We start from the raw sequence: 18,958 nt of genomic DNA on the forward strand, positions 1-18,958 counted from the left end.
ATTTCTTCTGCTCTCTTCTGGGCAGCGCTACCGTGCATTCAATAACAAACATCCCAGCGATCCCATGTTTAAAGTGGGTGAAGTCAGATACTTTCAATGACTGTCACCTCTTCCTTTCAGAATGGATGACACCAATCTAAATAAATTATGCCACAGGACCAGATAACCCCAGCATCTCGATGGCTGACAATGACAAGATTTCTTTCTCCCATTACATCCCTGGAGAATTAGCTCTGGCTCTGTTCTCCATCACTCCAGGGCCCAGGCTGAAAGAGGAACGCCCGTCCAGGACAACAATCTCCAGCCTGTGTGGGCACTGCCCTAAGACTCCAGGTGTAGGCTCACACAATGTATGTCTAAGTATTTAAAAGTGTAGACCAAGCTAAAAACTGTGAAATAAAGTATGTCCTCTCCTCCTTGGCCAGTATATGTTCATAACAACTCAGAAGGTTAACATGGTATTGCAAATTCTTGGACTCCGTGGAGCTCCAGGCAGAAACATCCCCATGCAGGGTGAAGTGGTCCCTGACCTGAGGCCGGCTCCCTTTCCGCTCCCTCACCCACCCCGCTCCATCCTGCACTGTGAAGGCTGCACTGTCCACCGTCCAAGCTCAATTCCTAGCCCTGCAGGCCTTGGGGCACCCCGAGCAGTGTGGGCTGCACTCAGATGCATACGTCCAGGAGGGCCTGGAAGCAGGCTGCGCAGTCTGTGCAGAGGACTCTGGAGTCTGGGTACGTGGGCTGGGATCCAGGAGTGAGGAGTGGGGCGCCTGAAGCCAGAGGAGCACCTGGACAGGGTCCAAGCAAAGGTCTGAGGGCAGCAGGTGGGCAGTATGGGTGACTAGACAAAGGGGAAAGGGCATGTGGTGGAAACACACGGAAACTGATGCTGGGAAGTGTCACTTCCACCTGCATGTCACTGGCCCGAAAGTGAGTCACATGGCCAAGCCTGATGTCCACGGGGCAGGAATATCATCCTGTTGCCTGGGGGCCTACAGCATAGGGAGGGACAGTGAATATTTTGACCAGTGATATTATTTTCTTTCCTCAGACGCCAGTACTGAGGGTGGAAGGAAGGAGGGAAAAATCCAGGGGTGGAAAATACAGATTATGAGCCCACAGCTGGTTGCTTTCTACATGCAGTAAAATGACACAGTGCCTTGCAAATAGGAGGCGCTCAGTGGAAGGTGGGGGAGCCAGACTGAAATATGACAGTGTGGAAAATGCCCCCACAATCCCAGCATCCTCTGCGGGAAGAGGACAATTACTTGGCAAAGGGGAAACAGTAAGTCTCCCGGGATACATTCTGGCTCAAACTAATAATGTGTTGCTTGAGGCGACCAATTTGTACAAACAACCCAATCGTGAAGAGGAGGAGGGGGAGGCCAATTTGTGAAAGTGAACCTGGCAGTTGCTACCTCCTCCTCCCTTGGTCCCCCTCCCCACTCTCCTCAAGGAAAAATTGTCCTCCTGATTCCAATTCTGCAGAAAAATACCTTACACACAAGTGATTTCACTTGGCACATCGAGTGCGCCCACCCTTCAGTCAATGAAAATTAAAAGAATGAAAGACATTGCCTTTCTGTAAAGGTGGCTTATAAAAACTGGCCAAGGACATAAAATAGAACTTCTTCTGGGTTTGATTTAGCTCTTTTTCCACAACTTTAAAATTTTTTCTTCCCATAGACTAAATCCTAGCTCTAAAATATGAAAACTACATTATATTGCTCTCATCCTAACGGCTACTCCTTATTGTATTCCAGGACTTCGTGTACCTGGTCTCATAGAACCCTGGAAACAAACGTGCAAGCTCAGGGTGATCCTTATTATTTCCGTTCTACAGTTGAGGAAACTAAAGGTCGTTGAGGTTAAAAAATTTGCCGAATATCACAGAGCAGGGAGTAGCAGAGCTGGTGTCTGACCTTGGTCTGTCTAACTCAGATTACTAGAGCTTTCCATTATACCACACCACTTCCTGCAGAGAATGGGCACCTAGCATTGTTTGGTGCAAAGTTAAATACAAGCATGTGGCTCTTCCACGGAGAAAGGCCTAGCCTGCTCCACCCACAGCAAAATAGCCAGCAGCCACCCCTCAAATAGGCCAGCTCGCAAACAACACATCTGCATGAAAGAATATTTTAAAATAGCTCCAGTAACATATGTAACATATTTCATTCTAAATAGAAATATTTTCATTCTTATTTTTTCTGAGTTTCAGAGGGATCACATGATTATTATAAATAATTCATATCCTATAGAAATAAATGTAGTAAGGAATGAAAGTCTACGACCCCAAGATAATCAATATTAGCTGTTTGGGATACAGTCTATCAAAATTTTTTTCTATATATTTAGGAACAGAAATGTATGTACGTAGATATACACAAACATACTAATGTAACAAAACTATATGTAGGCCAATATAGCAAAACTATTATACATGCTATTCTGCAACCTACCTTTTTCAATTCACAATATATTGGGAGCACTTGCCATGGCTGCATAGCATTCCAGTTTAATTGATATTTGTTTGGACGTTTTGGTTTTGTTTGTTTGCTTTTGCTAATATAAACAGTGCTGCATTGCACACACAGGCATGTGCCTAATTATTTCCTGGGGATAAGGCAACAGTCTAAGCGTGTGACATTTAAACTGGCACCGATGGGCAGAATGACCTCTAGAAATGTCTTTCCACAGCCCTTGCATGCAAATTCCCAACTCTCCAACCAACACTGCACAGTCTAATTCCTTTAAACTCCATTGAGCTAATATGCCTAATTGTTTAATCTGCACAGCTGATTATGGGGATTGATCACCTTTTTGCATCACTTCTTTGCATTTCTTCTCTTGTGACTTTTGAACTGTCATGTAAGCCAGTGAGTCCGGCGGGATAAACCAGCCCCCTGGTAAGCCAGCAGGCCACTGCGCAGATAAGCAGGTGAACAGGCTGACCGAGGGGTTTATCAAGCACGAACAACTCCTTTCTCCTGACTCGAGCTGTGGGAAGTAGGCTGAACATGGAGTGTCAGACCCAGATCCAGTCTCTACACCAGTGGCACGCTGATGATGCCTCCAGAAAAATGATACCAATGGTTTAGTGTCAGTGAGGCTATTCTGTGCACAAAACTATATGTAGGCCAATATAGCAAAACTATTATACATGCTATTCTGCAACCTACCTTTTTCAATTCACAATATATTGGGAGCACTTGCCATGGCTGCATAGCATTCCAGTTTAATTGATATTTGTTTGGACGTTTTGGTTTTGTTTGTTTGCTTTTGCTAATATAAACAGTGCTGCATTGCACACACAGGCATGTGCCTAATTATTTCCTGGGGATAAGGCAACAGTCTAAGCGTGTGACATTTAAACTGGCACCGATGGGCAGAATGACCTCTAGAAATGTCTTTCCACAGCCCTTGCATGCAAATTCCCAACTCTCCAACCAACACTGCACAGTCTAATTCCTTTAAACTCCATTGAGCTAATATGCCTAATTGTTTAATCTGCACAGCTGATTATGGGGATTGATCACCTTTTTGCATCACTTCTTTGCATTTCTTCTCTTGTGACTTTTGAACTGTCATGTAAGCCAGTGAGTCCGGCGGGATAAACCAGCCCCCTGGTAAGCCAGCAGGCCACTGTGCAGATAAGCAGGTGAACAGGCTGACCGAGGGGTTTATCAAGCACGAACGCAGATAAGCAGGTGAACAGGCTGACCGAGGGGTTTATCAAGCACGAACAACTCCTTTCTCCTGACTCGAGCTGTGGGAAGTAGGCTGAACGTGGAGTGTCAGACCCAGATCCAGTCTCTACACCAGTGGCACGCTGACGATGCCTCCGGAAAAATGATACCGATGGTTTAGTGTCAGCGAGGCTATTCTGTGCAGGGAAGGAGGGGGGCTTTAAGTGGTGTTTGTCTAGTATTATGGGCTGAATTGTGTAGCCTCAAAATTTACATGTCGTGTCTTTACCCCAAGTGCCTCCATATGTGACTATATTTGGAAACAGGGTCTCTAGAGAGGTAGTGAAGTTAAAAGGAGGTCATTAGGATGTGCCCAACCCCGTATGACTGTCATCAGAGGAAGCGATCATGACACAGAGACACACAAAGGCAAGAAGACCAGATGAAGAAACAGGAGAGAGGCCTCCAAAGCAACCAACTTTGCTCACATACCTTGATCTAGGACTTCCAGTCTCTAGGATTGTGAGGAAATAAATTTCTGTCGTTTAACCCAGTCTGTGGTTCTTTGTTAGGGCAGCGCTAGTAAACTAATACACACAGCACTCCACATGAGACTAAGGAAAAGTCAGGTGTCCATTTCACCGCAAAAGAGGTGGCGGAGCGCCCATTGTGCTACCATTGGAAAAGGCTGACCTCTCATTGATGTTTGCAACCTGCATAGAGCACTGATTTGTGTTTCCAGATGAACCCCAAGGTGGTAACGTGAACTTGTCCTTGAGCCTCATGGCAGATGTGAATTCTACCAGGCAGCTGCCCTTTTACAGCTGTGTGACCTGTTTCCTCATCTGACCCAAGGGTATGCTGTGAACTCATTCTCTCCCTGGAAACAAACATGAAAAACTACTCTAACATTAAGGAGGAGCTTTTTAAAGCTCTAAGTAGTCGCGAAAGGAAGGAAGAGATGCCCCTGAGATAAAGGAAGGCAGGTGAGAAGAGATTCCAGGAAGATGGACTGCGGATCACTGTAAGAGTCCCCAAAGGGAATTAGAAAGACCCAGACCTTGCCTCACAGGCTTCGGGACCAGGAAAGGAAATGTCTGATCTCAAACACATGAGCTTCCGTCAAGAGACTTTCTAGGACCACATCTCATTGATGTGCCAAACTTACTGTTAAGGGGAGAAAAAATGTTTTCTTGCCCTAGCTGGTTTGGCTCAGTGGATAGAGCGTCAACCTGTGGACTGAAGGGTCCCAGGTTCAATTCCAGTCAAGGCCACATGCTTGGCTTGTGGGCTCAGTCCAATGTGCAGCAGGCAGCTGATCAAGAATTCCCTCTTATCATTGATGTTTCTATCGCCCTCTTCCTCTCCCTTCACCTCTGAAATCAATAAATAATGTTTTCCTGGCTCTGAGGGTTTCCATCTCCATTGGTTCCACTGCTTTTGACTTTCATAAGTGAACTGAATCCTCAAGAAAGAGGATCTATTGTTTAATTGGGGGCTGGGTGGGGGCGGGGTGGAAGGAGAAGATGAAAATGTTCAAAGAGAAGGAAATGAAAAATAACCAGTTGTGCCTGGCCAATCTCTCAGGTTTTTAAGTGATTCACACACTGGGTGAGGGACAAGGAATTACAAGGCCTGGCTCTGTGGCTAACGGTCTTCCTCACCTGGAAAATGGAGAAAACCTACTAAATAATTCCTTAAATTTCTTCTAACTTTAAAGGTCTGTGACTCCACACCAATCACTGTGATCCTAAACCAAGTAAGAAGACATCTATTTCCAGAGGTTTCAGGGCCAATGACAATAAATACTTGGGAGAGGACTCTGCGAGCCACTACGGTTTGAGCATCTCTGTCAGGTGATATTTTGTTGAATCAGAGTTAACTTCTTTTACTGAGAAAAAAGCACAGCTCAGAATTCTTTCTGAAGCCTGGTTTGCTGGGTCTTGAATGGTTTGCACGAGAGCGTCAGTGAACAATTCCTAATCTCACTTAAAGCAGTGATGTTGGATAACTCACCTGGGAAGCTACTTAAAGTGGGAAACCCCATCCTTCACAGGGGAGTTTGATGACCTGCATTTAAAACATTCAGCAGAATAATTAAAAATTATGACCAAAGGAACTCTTTTCTATTTTTCTCAACTCTCTTTCTAGACTTAAATCCTTGGGATTAAGGTATTTTGAGGCAAGCTTTTCTTTTTTTCTAAGGTGAGAGGCAAGGGCATACTACTGATATAATGTGATCAAAAGAGGAAATATAACTAAAAATGTTCATTGGACACTTCCTTGGGCCCAGGCATGGTGCTAGAGACCAGACTGTAGGGACAATGCAAACTGGAAAACCCCACTGTTGCCCCGGAGGCCCTAAGTTTGATGAAGAGATGAATTCCATGCAAAGAACACACCTCTCAAAGGTTGAACAAATGGTACAGGGACCACAACCTAGAGCAGTGGTTCTCAAACTTGGCTGCACATTAGAATCACCTGGGAATCTTTTTAAAATCCTGATTTCTGGGCCTCATTCTCCAGAAATTTTGTTTCTTTGTTAATGGGTGGGGCCACAACATTAGTAACAAAGGAGAATTTCCAGAGGATGAGGCCCAAAAATCAGGATTTTAAGAAGATTCCCAGGTGATTCTAATGTGCAGCCAAGGTTGAGAACCACTGACCTAGAGTAAAACTTAGGAGAGAACCTACTCAGGAATGTACCTGGGAGAAAGAATTTTTTGAATAAGTTAACTTATTTTTGTCTCTTAACCAAAATATATTCAAAGTTAAAAATAATCATAAAATACAAAAGTGCCTTGCTCTGGCCAGCATAGGTCAGTGGTTAGAACATCTGTGCACCAAAGGGTCTTGGGTTCGATTCCCAGTCAAAGGCACATACACGGGTTATAGGTTTGATCCCCAGCCCTAGTCAGGGCATGTGCAGAAGGCAACCAATCGATGTGTCACTCTCACATTGATGTTTCTCCCCCACCCCCACCCCTTCCACTCTGTCTAAAAATCAATGGAAAAATATCCTCAGGTGAGGATTAACCAAAAACACCCACAACAACACAAAAACAAATGTTAAGACCATCAAAAATCCCCTGTAACCCATCCTGCACATGCTAATTGCAGTTTACTTGGAAATGTGGGCCCCAGAGTCTGTCTAATGCTCTTCCAGCTGCAGTAGGATTACAACAGGAATGGAGAGACACATGCTACACCTTGTAAAGAGGCATGCAGCCCGAGCGATGCTCTCATATCATCACCCTTCACCAGTAATGAATGACAGGAGAAACCTTCTGAGAGTCTAAAAAGTTCTTCTTGCAAAAATTGGGTTCTCAAGTCCATGTCTTTCTACCCAGCATAAACACTTGTTTCTGATGGGAAAAAAAGTGAGTCCAAAACCCCTGGGGATATCCTACTGCTCTGGCAGAATTCCACTGTGATCAATTAAATGAAAATAAATCAAGAACATCTGGTCTATATTTGTTTTCAAGACCCTAAGGGTTTAGATTCGAACAAAGTTTGGGAAAATGTAGTCTTAGGTCTGCTGAATCTAGAATTAAAAAAAAAAAAAAAAAGGCCCAGAGGTATAACAGAGCCGGAGACAAAGTAAGGCTAGTTTTGTACATCTAGGAAAGTTTGGAAAAATATCTTTTTCTGGTTTCCCAACACTTTAGCAATGGCCTGCACTTCCAAGTCAATTTGGCCAATTGATGTGTGTTTGGGTTTCTGAACCAGGTGACCAGATAGGCAGTATGGGTTAAAGGACTACATTTACATATATACATATATTTACATATATACACATATAAATATATGTATACACATATATGTATAAATTCTACATATACATACATACATACATACATACATATAATTTCAGGGCTTTTCAAAATCCTTAATAAGCTGATTGATACTATGAATCTCTAACAGAGGGGACACAGTATGATCTAATGCACTGGCCCCCACCATCCAGGCTTTTCTTGGGCTGCTCCATGGGACACACTTGGGAGGAATGCTGGACTCTTAACCCAATGAGACATAGATGTCTGTGATGCAGATGACTCACCACCTGCACCTTCACTGCGTTCATTCATGGATCCATTCACCAGACAATTATTAAACACCTGCTATGTGCTTCACCCAGTCTTGTCATTCCTCGTTAATGCATGTAAGCCTGAGCATTCTAATCCCACACTTAAATCTACACTTTTCTTATGCTTTAAAAAAAAAACCAAATGGAAGCCCACCACTTAGCAGGTGCTTGAGCTACTGCAAACATTTCTGTGCTCTCTCTTTCCTGGTTGCAATGGCTTCAAAGGCAGAGGCTTATCTTTGTTCCCTCCATCCTCTTGCTGTTTACCCACCTGTATAAAACTAGCAGCATCACAGAGCTACTCGGCTGTCAGTATGACAGGGTGTGCCTGTCATCTAGAGAAAGGGGACCCCTGGGAGATAGGGGGTGAAAGACAAAACGAGAATCATTAGGAATTTTGCATATTCCCAGTCCTCCTGCCATTGGCTCTGGGGAGCTGAACCCCAGAGCAAATATCAGCACTGCTCCCAGCTCTGCCCCACACCTGTGGTTTAGCCAAGGAGAGGGGATTTGTTTGCCTGCCTCCTCCTAATTATCCCCTTGGTGAGAAATGAGAATAAAAGTGGGGGCTGATCACAGAGTCTTTTCCTCCACAATTATGCTGGGATCCGGATGGCCCTGTGGGGCTGCCAACTGCCTGCAGAATTCCTGCCTCCATGACAGGGAGGAGGCTGTGGCTCCCTGCGCCCCATGAGTAGCAACAGCTCAGAGCAATGAGCCAAGATAAACAGGCTGGGCAGGGCCTCCATAATCCCTCTCCACACAGGAGATGAATCACGGAGCACATGCCTGGTGGCTTCCTCACACATCGCTACCAGAGAAAGCCCAGGACACCTGGGCTGAGGGAGCAACTCTTCACCCCCTACTTCCTTCCCCAAGGCATGGGGAGGGGGTTGGGGGGGGAAGAAAGGGACAGATAAATGACAAGTCTCCCTAAGGCAGTTCTCCCCAAAGGCCCCCAAGCTGTTAGCACAGAAACCAATCACACTGAAGTCCCCACAGGCCTCTGCATTGACCGGTGGCTCACTGCTGAGAGCTGCAAAGCCCTTCTGGGACCCCATCCCACCACGCATGTGGGTGACAGACCTCTTTGGGACAAGAAAGGGGTAGGCAGTAACTATCCTCCTTCCCCACATCACAGGGAAATGAGGCCCAGAGCTATTCAGTCAGGGATTTTCTTTCAGTCCTACAGCACTTTGCACTGTATGAAGCACCTGTGCCCACCTATGTCGCCCTACCTGGACAGGGATGCTCAGCTCCGTTTCACAGATGAGGAATCAGCTCTGGAGAGAGGATTGTGCGCAGGAGACAGACAGATGAGATCTGCTCCATAGCCTCAGGGGGGTGCAGCTTACCCTGACGGAGCCATCCAGCCTCGAAGGACAGCTCTCCCAGAGCCACTGCCACAGACCTGGTGCCGGATTTCTCTGAAGCTCTCAAGAGCTCAACTGACAGCATTTATAAATTCCCCAATGTTGGGCAGGTGAATAAATGCCAGAGGTTTTGAAGCACATGGTCATTCTCCTAAACCTTGTTTGTCCTTACCCGCCTTCTATCCTGGTATCCAGGATGGGTTAAAGGCTTTTCAAAGCCAGGGCTCAACCCTGGTCACACAGGTCAGCGTGTTCAGGAAGAGCCTCATGGGGTTCCCACAGCTGCAGCTGCATCCAGACTGTCCACTCCGCCTGGGGGAGGGCTCTCCCAGTCACCCACCTCAGGGCCTCTCCCTTTCCCAGGGCCCTGGAGACACTGCTGGCCACCTCTGGGCCTGGAGGAACAGATGGAAGTGAGATACAAAGGATGATGCTCCATCATAAGCAGACGGGGGCGCTCCCTGGCACCTGAGTCCACCTGGACCCTTGCCTTACTAAAGAATTGGGTATTTCTTTCCACAATGCAGTGCCTAGAAACTTGTTCACATAACACAGTACTGTGGGCACACAGCAGTTATCTGCAAACACTCATATCTGATAAGGAAACATCAGTTTATTCTTCAATCTTCCCTGCAACTCATATACCAGTATTTAAAATCCCTTTGATCCTATTTAGGTTAAAAATAACCCCAAGGCAACAACAACTAATACACACACACACACACATCCTCTATAATACCTATCTCTAAAGAATGTCTGAAAGGTAACACAGCACACTGATAACCAACTCATTTTTTTGGTTGATTTTTCTTTGTTAAATGGCATTTAAATATATAAAATAAATATCAAAAATATAAGTCTTTGTTTTACTATGGTTGCAAATATCAAAAAATTTCTATATGTGACACGGCACCAGAGTTAAGTTAGGGTTTTTCAAAATGCTGACATGCCGAGCTCAAAAGGTTTGCCATCACTGTGCTAGGAAAATGGGGAGGATTGTTGTAAAGGACAGAGATGGCACACACCTGGCACACAGTACGCAGTGAGTCCTGGCTGTGACTATTCTACTGAGGAGAGGGTGGTTGCCCCAAGGCCACACCTCCAGCCTCCCTGTAGCCATGGGAGAGAACTGAGAGCATCCACTCTTTAGTCCTGGGTTTGCATCTGTGGCTGTGGAGCAACCCCAGCCTATGGGCCATTTAGTTCCTGTTGGATTAGAGGAGTGTTGCCGATTCTCTATTTGCTCGCCACCACCCGTGACCCCAAACCCACTGAAACTTGTCATCACCTGCTCTGTGGCCTGGTGGCTGATCTCTGTGGGCTGCCTCACCAGGTCTCCTGGCCCTTTGGCTTCTAGCTGGATCTGCTGATGGGAAGCACCAGCACAAATCTGGGTATTTATCCCCCACTCTCCCCACCTCGCCAAGTCCCTGGTAGTGGCTCTGTCCCTTCTATAGCCAGAGGTATAACAGAGCCTGAGACAAAGTAACGCTGGCTTTGTAAATCCAGGGAAGTTTGTCAAAATATTTTTTTTTCTGTTTTCTCAACACTTTAGCAACAGCCTGCATATCCAAGTCAACTTTGCTAGTTGATGTGTGTTTGGGTTTCTGGACCCTGTGGGGCAGCCCCTCTTCCATGATTCTAACTCTTGCTGCCTCTGTAAGCAGTCCTCTCATTACACTCTTTTCAGATAAACCCCTCCAAGGACTCCATCTGCTTCCTGCCAGGACCCTGACTGAAACAACAGGGCGGAGGCTTTCTCAGTGCCCATTGTAACACTGTTAGAAAAGATGCTAAAAATAACTGGAGACCATTAAAGCTTGGGAGAGAAAGAAATAATGTCCAGTTCAGGCTAGGGCTCTGATTTCATCACTGGAACCTCAGGTATTAAAGCAATTTTCACCCAAGTAGAGAGGCCACTGAAAAAAAGAGCCTGAACAGAAACATGCTGACTTTTCCTGCAGCAAGGAGCCCGTTTTCCACCTCTCTCACCTAATGAGATCCCTGGGGCAGGCAAGGGAAGAAACTGCATCCTTGCGGATCACTCCAGAGTCTGTGTACCCTGAACCAATACATCATCTGCGTCCTCTGTTGGAAGGCTTGGCAAGGAGGTCGGGAGCACGGAGAAGCGAGGAGGAGAAGCACAGCCTCAGCTCCTGACAGTGCCCTGCCACCAGGATATGCTCCTCACAGGGGAGATGGGGGCATGGGGGCATATTTCAGCCACTGATCGGATCATCAGCCACTGACCTGATCATCAACCACGGGGATCAAGCAGAACTGAGGGAGTGCCTGTGAAAACAAAATGCTAGAAAGAACTGTAGCTTATGAAAAGAGAGAGAGAGTGTGTTAAACTGGAATTCTTTGCAATATTATCAAATACCAAACTACATTCACTAACACCCCTGCTGGCCTGGTCATAGGTAGCCATCTTGTGAGGGTGTGACAGTCAATTTGCATATTACAGTCATTATATAGGATATCTACACTAATAAAAGAGCAAGGTGCAAATTGACCGTACCTTTGCAACACCCACCAGCCAATCAGGAGTGAATATGCAAATTAACCCAACAAATCTGGCAGGTTAATTTGCATACACAGGTGCCGAGTGGCCAGGGGTGGAATGGGACGCTTGCATCGTCACTATGGTGATGACACAGGCATTCCACACTGCCCCAGCTGCTCCAGGCCTCTGGGCAGCGTCGGAAGGCGGAAAGGCGGCTCCAGCCAGAGTGAAGGCGGTGCCGGGAGCCAGGGGAAGGAAGGCCCATTCTTGCACGAATCTTCATGCATCGGGCCTCTAGTTACATATATATGATTACTATCTTGCCTCAGATAAAAAAAGAAGAAATCATCCGTGTGTATAGTTATTGATTGATTTCAGCAAGGAAGGGATAGAGAGATAGAAACATTAATGAGAGAAAATCATAGATCAGCTGCCTCCTGCACACTCCACACTGGGGATCAAGCCCACAACCCTAGCATGTGCCCTCATTGGGAATCGAACCGTGATCTCCCAGTTCAAAGGTCAATGCTCAACCACTGATCCATGCCAGCTGGGCATGTTTGAACCCTTTCTCTTTGTAGAACCCCCAATAGTATACAGCACGAGGGCAAATGTTACCCAAGTTTGAAAAACGATTCAGAGATAAATTCCTAAACAACATTTGAAAAAGAAAAACATTAATGGACATACTGGGTAATTTCATCCACAGAAAAACTACCAGTAACTTCACCCCTTTCAAAGGAAAACAATCTCTTGGGCCCAACAGCCAAAACACCAAGAACACACCACATGTTTCCAATGCCATCCTAACCCTAACATGTAGTATGGCGCTTGCTGACAGGCCATATTTCACCCCCGGAGCCAGCCAGCATTCCATCCTACACCTACTGGAAATTTAATCAATGAGACCCCAGGATGCTGCAGGCTGATGTACATAGTTCAACTCAGGCCCAACAGAGTAAACAACTGCAAAATTATTTGTAGTCTAGACACAGTGGCCGAGTCCTGATTCTCCTCCACTTCATATAACATTTACTTTTTCTTTGCTTAAATCTACCTCCCTTTTGCTGAAGAGGGAAGATGTGCGGGTGATAGGATGCAAGATTCAATTTTGTGAATATTACCAATAGTTGTTATCCCAGGAGAAGCAAAATTGACAGAGAACAGTACTTGTACCAATCCATCAGGAAAATAACACATTAAGGCATACTGTTGAGTCAGCACTGAGATCGGGGGGGTCCCAGCATAGGAACTATGATCCTTGCAAGCACCTCCATCTGGGAGAAAGCCACCCCCGAGTTCCTGCCCTGAACCAGATAATCCAGTTCCTGCTAGTATGTGTCTGTATCCCCCAAAGCCTCACTCTGGTGCTGGAGCTAAGAGGAAGTGGGACCTTGTTTCTTTGGTTTCAGTACCAGAGTAATGCCAAACTCATTGAATTGACTGGCTTATTTCACTTGGTTTGATAATCTCCAGGTCCATTCATGCTGTCTCAAAAGATGGCTATCATCAACAAATCAACAAACAACAAGGGCTGGCGAGGATGCGGAGAAAAAGGAACCCTCATGCACTGCTGCTGGGAATGCAGACTGGTACAGCCACTATGGAAGACAGTATGGAGTTTCCTCAAAAAATTAAAAATGAAACTCCCATTTGACCCAGTGATCCCGCTTCTAGGACTATATACCAAGAAATCAGAAACACCAGTCAGCAAGGATATATGCACCCCTATGTTCATAGTAGCACAATTTACCATAGTGAAGATCTGGAAACAGCCTAAGTGCCCATCAGCAGATGAATGGATTAGAAAACTGTGTTGTCTGGGGTTCCATGTATATAAGCAAAACCAATGGTCACAGATAGTAGGAGAGTGAGGGCATGTGCTGGAGAGTGGGAGCAACCCAGTAGAGGTCCATGGGGGGCAAAGGAGACATATGTAATACTTCAAACAATAAATAATAACAAAGAAGACACTGTCAAATGGCTTCCCAAGTTTTATCATCTTCTAAACAATCATCCAATCTGTGTATGTTCTTTTCTTCTAATGTAATTTTGAATCACTCAGGAGTCTAGCTTTTTGACTGGATGGTTAAGCCTGATCTCATTCTGCAAACAAAGCTGGCTACAGAGATTTGAAGAGGGGCTACAGGTCACTGATAGTGATTTGCAAAGCCCTGTGGCTTGGTGCTCCACCTTACCTGTAGAGTCGGCCCTAGATGCCCTGCCACTCATCTGCTCCTCCGCATTGATGAGCTGCAGGTCTGTGTATGAGGGGCAGCAACTAGGACTACTGGTGTCTTCAGAGTGTGTGGTCCAGCTACTCTCAGAGGTCAGAGGGCATCTCCCCAGCGAGTTGAAGGAAGGGCATGTCCAGCAGGGCAAGGTCAATGGTAGGCCTAGGGACAGATCACAAACCAAAAGCATACACTTTAAATAACTGTTCTTTATTTTCCTTCAGAGCTTGTCTTACTTCCATGTTGCTCAGACCCTATGAAATCTCAACATCTGCACAAGGCAAGGAAGTATGTAGGAAGTACCACTCATGATACTGAGCAGGGAAAAGCAGTTGAGACCCCACTGTGAGTCAATGTCAAAATCGATACCACTGAGGTCTCATGACCCTCAAAACAAAACACAAAATTTTACTAAAGAATATGAGTGACTTTAGGGTCTACTTTTATTTCTAAACTTAGATTTCAGCTTCATTCAAACCCAAACTACACGAGTCTTACAGTTTTACCCTTACCCTTACATTTTGTCCATTTTTAGTGGCAGGCCAATGAACTCAAGAAAACTCACCAGCTTACACTGCAAAACTAGGTCTACATTGGGTCAAGGGATAAGAGTGGGTATGGAGTATATATGTATTTACATATGAATGTGATAAGCCCCTGCATGCCTTAGTTGGACTGTAACTGGCGATGCTGCACATCGTTACATGTGCAATTGGACATTTACCGGGGTTGTCGACATGCGATACAATGAAAAATGTCTCTAAGGGGAAAATGCACGGGGCTTGGCTTTATCTCCTTAGCCCTGAGCACCAAATTCAGCCTTTCAAAATCACTTTATAAAGTCTCTTTTTTAGAAGTTACGTTTTCTAAAACCATATATGCATAACCCATGGACACAGGCAATAGTATGGGGAAGGCCTGGGGTGTGGCAGGGGTTGGGTGGAGGGGGAAAGAAAGGGGAGAAATGGGGGACATCTGCAGTATTGACAACAACAAATAATAAAGTAAAAATCAAGTTTTCAAATGTTCCTAGTTTGTCTAGTTCATTGGCTTCCACTAGGTTTCCCATGGTGTTGCAAAAGACTCTTATAGCAAATTTACTGAGAAGTACTGAAAACAAGTGTTGACAAGTGTATGGATGAGAAAGGAAGATTGAAAAAGAAATAAGGGTTTACTGAGTACCCATGAAATGTCAGCCGCCTTTACAAGTGCCTCATCACCATTCAATCCTGAGAAATAGGCAGTGGTCTTATTTTGTAGAGTAGAAAAGGGACTCGGAGGTGAAGTAGCTAACCCAGAGTCAGTTCTCCTGGCTGGATTAAAATTACAGAGTTGGGTTAAAAAATAGGAAGAGTAAATTGAGATTTTAAAAGGGGAGAAAGAATAAATAATACTATTTGTGGTATAGTATAAATACAAAACTACAGCGAATGTCCATTCCGTATTCTCTTAGGCATTTATAAAACATGTAGCTCTTTTCTCGGTCATGGTTCAACACCACTGTGGACGGGAAAAAAGGGGCTCTATGGAAAGTAATCTCACAGGGTGAGATGATCATAAATTGCTAACTGGGCAGGTCACGGTGCGTAGTCACACCCCAGGAATATAACTTTAGTGAAAAGCTTACTTTTGCCTTAAGAAAGCCCTATCCATTATTTCAGTGTATCTAGGTTAACACACCTTTTCCCCCCTAAGTTTTAAAACTTTTTATTAGCATATTAAAAAAAATGGGCATTCTAATAATTAAAAGCATTTGAGCAACAACAAAAAAAGCACTCAGATTAAACTGCATTTTATAGCCTGCAGGACACCTTATACTAGATCGGTTTTTACTCCAGATTTCACTGTTGTCCCACCCAGCTTCTTCCTCCACCAACACACAATTTCTTTTCCTTCCACATCAGCCAGACAGGCCGATGGGAGAGAGAGGCAGGTGAGGCCTTTGTTGTCAGCAGTTCTCTGGTGTGAAATGGGGAAGCACAATCCTTTAAACTGATCCAAGCTCTTTGCATCTTACAAAGTTAAACAACTGAAAGAAGTAAAACAAGAAGGCAATGCTTGTGGCACATACAATACATAGTGATAGTGTGTGCCTCATCACGATTCACCTGCTTGCTTCTCCTGCTCAATCATTTAGTATTTTGAAGGTGGTGGATTTTCTCTTGCATTTGCATCTTCTTCAATTTCGACATCGAATTTCTCAGTCTCAGGAATGGGACTTACATTCCTCGGGTTGGTAAAGTCCCATGCCCTTAACCCAGTCCTGAAAAAGGTGCAGCTGGGGCTTTAGTGGAGCTGAAATAGGACCAGTGTCCAGAGTTTCCATTCCATGGGGGTGTGGGATTCGATGTAGCATCAGGTTAGATTCAGTCCATCCAGGTGTGGAGTCCACATGGCTGTGGGCCACGTGGGCGAGGGTCGGGCATGAGAGCCCTGCAAGCCAGGAGTCAGGCTTGAGCAGCAAGAGAGAGAGCCACGAGGACTCCTTTGTTCAGGGGTTTAAATATTAAATCTTCTTGTGTTTGCCATGGCAATATTTGGAAAAATGCTGGCTAAGAATTTCCCAGAATTTATTAAAAATTTTACTTGTCAGATTAGAAAACCCAAGGTATCACAAGCAGGGCAACCAAAACAATTCCACTAGTAGACATCAAAACTTTATAAGTCCTGGCCAGGTGGCTCAGCTGGTTGGAGCGTCATCCTGTGCACCAAAGGGTTTGATTCGGGAGGCAACTGATTGATGTTTCTCTCTCACATTGATCTCTCTCTCTCTCTCCCTCTCTCTCTCTCTCTCTCGTCAATAAACATATCCTGGGGTAAGGATTTTTTTTTTAAAAAGCTATATAAGAACAAAGACAAAGAGAAGATTTTAGGTTACTTTCAAAGAAATGATTAGGCTGATGATCACTTTCCCAACAAGAGAAACCAATTCAGTGGCTGTCAATTAATCTTAGAGAAAGAAAAAAAATGAGAAAGAAACATAAGATGACAGAAATAAAATGTATCAGTATTTGATAATAAACATAAATGAAATAAATATTCCAACAAAAAGAAAGACCATCAGGCTGACTAAACAAATGAAATCAAAATTGCTGTTTACAGAAGACACATCAGTAGGGGGTGTTCAGGAGGCAGCCGATCGATCATTCTCTCTCATCAATGATGTTTCTATCTCTCTCTCTCCCTCTCCTTTCCTCTCTCTGAAATAAATAAAAACATATTTTTAAAAAAGAAAATCCAGATCAAGATGACAGTGCCCATTCCCTTCAATTCAATATCATATTTGTGGGCAGAACCTGTGCAATAAGACAGGAAGTGAGGAGGAGTAAAATAAAAAGCAACCCAAAACTTTCATTATATGCAGATAATATTTTTGTGCACATAAAATAACCAAAAGACTCTATGATAAATTACCAAAGTAATAATTCTAACAAGGTACTAATATCTACACTAATAAAAGAGAAAAATGGTAATTGGCGTATGACGCTACCCTTTTCATTGGCTAATCAGGGCTATATGCAAATTAACTGCCAACTAAGATTGGCAGTTAACTGCCAACAAGATGGCGGTTAATTTGCATATGTAGGCACAATGCAGGGAGGCGAAAGGGAAAGCAGGAAGAAGCCCCCTGCCACTGACAGTGATCGGAAACCCGGGGGGGAGCTAAGAGCTGGGGGGGCAGGGCCCCAGCCATGATCAGAGAATCAGGTGCCTTGACCGCCCTGGCCAGGGATAGCAGGAAGTAGGGGTGGAGCCAGCGATGGGAGCTGGGCACGGTCGAAGCTGGCAGTCCCAGGAGCTAGGGGTCCCTTGCCTGGGCCTAAAGCGAAGCCCACGATCACGGGGCCGCTGCAGCTGCGGGTCCCCGCTGCCGGGGCCGGATGCCTAGGCCAGAGGCATTAGGCCTGGGCAGGAGCGGAGCCTGCAACCGCGGGGAGCTGGGGGTCCCCTGCCCAGGCCTGATGCCTGGGCCAGAGGCATCAGGCCTGGGTGGGGGGCGGAGCCGGGGATTGGGGGGATATGATGGTCCCCTTGCCCAGGCCTGAAGCCTGGGTCAGAGGCGTCAGGCTTGGGCAAGGGGCCGATCAGGCGATCGGAGGATGATGGGGTCTACGCCTCTTGCTGAGGCATCAGGCCTGGGCAAGGGGCCAATCCTGCGATTGGAGGGTGATGGGGGTCAACGCCTGAGGGCTCCCAGTATGTGAGAGGGGGCAGGCTGGGCTGAGGGACACTCCCCCCCCCCCAAACACACCCAGTAAACGAATTTCGTGCACTGGGCCCCTAGTGTATATATAAATGAATTGTATTTCTGAAAAACAGCAAGAAATGTTTAGAAAATGAAACAAAATAGTATTTATGATAGCAACTAAAAATATGAAGCATATATTAATAAATCTAACAAAAGATGTGCAAGGAGAAACCAAGATGGCGGCATAGGTAAACACCGGAGATTGCGGCCTCGCACAACCACTTCAAAAATACAACTAAAAGACTGTACAGACATCATCCAGAACCACAGGAAGGCTGGCTGAGTGGAAATTCTACAACTAGAAGGAAAAAGAAAAGCATACCGAGACTCAGAGGAGGTGCGGTGAGGAAGTAAAATACAAAGGTGCGGAGGTGCATGTGTAGAGGGCTGGCGGCTGAGGACACAGTTGTCTTTTTCAATCGGGAGGGAGTCGCAAGCTCTGAGCTCCAGTTCTGGGCAAGTCTCTGGGGTCCCAGACTCATACGGGAGAAACGGGACTGTCTGGCATCAGTTGGAACTCGAGGGCAGCTTTCTCTCAGAAGTGCTCGCAGCGATTGACTGGACACTGAGAAGCAGGGCCTCTTAGGGCAGGACTGAGAACAGCCATAACTGCTCGCTCGGCTCTGATGATCCCCTGGGACCCCGCCCTACCCAAGCCAAGCACGGAGGCTTTTGCATATGAAAGGCCTGGCCCTTTGCAATCTGAAAATTACTTAACAAACTGCAGCTGGCCTAAGGCCCCAGGGCAACTTGCATTGCTTCACAGCTGGCTTCTGCTGGCTAGCCTCAGGCAAAGGCTAGATTAGCACCTCCTTAGAGATCC

General features: G+C 45.6%; 1 protein-coding gene across 1 annotated transcript in view; it reads right to left on the bottom strand.

Annotated features, from left to right (window-relative positions):
- Positions 1 to 18,958, bottom strand: part of STON2 (stonin 2) — a gene marked incomplete at its 5' end in the record, with an annotated part of 109,071 nt that overhangs the window by 69,632 nt on the left and 20,481 nt on the right. The window contains one exon of the mRNA XM_015558008.1: positions 13,851 to 14,048. Coding sequence (XP_015413494.1) covers positions 13,851 to 14,048 — 198 coding nt within the window. The remainder of the gene's footprint in view (positions 1 to 13,850; positions 14,049 to 18,958) is intronic.

Source organism: Myotis davidii, unplaced genomic scaffold, assembly GCF_000327345.1.
Source record: "Myotis davidii unplaced genomic scaffold, ASM32734v1 scaffold309, whole genome shotgun sequence".
Lineage (NCBI taxonomy): Eukaryota > Metazoa > Chordata > Mammalia > Chiroptera > Vespertilionidae > Myotis > Myotis davidii.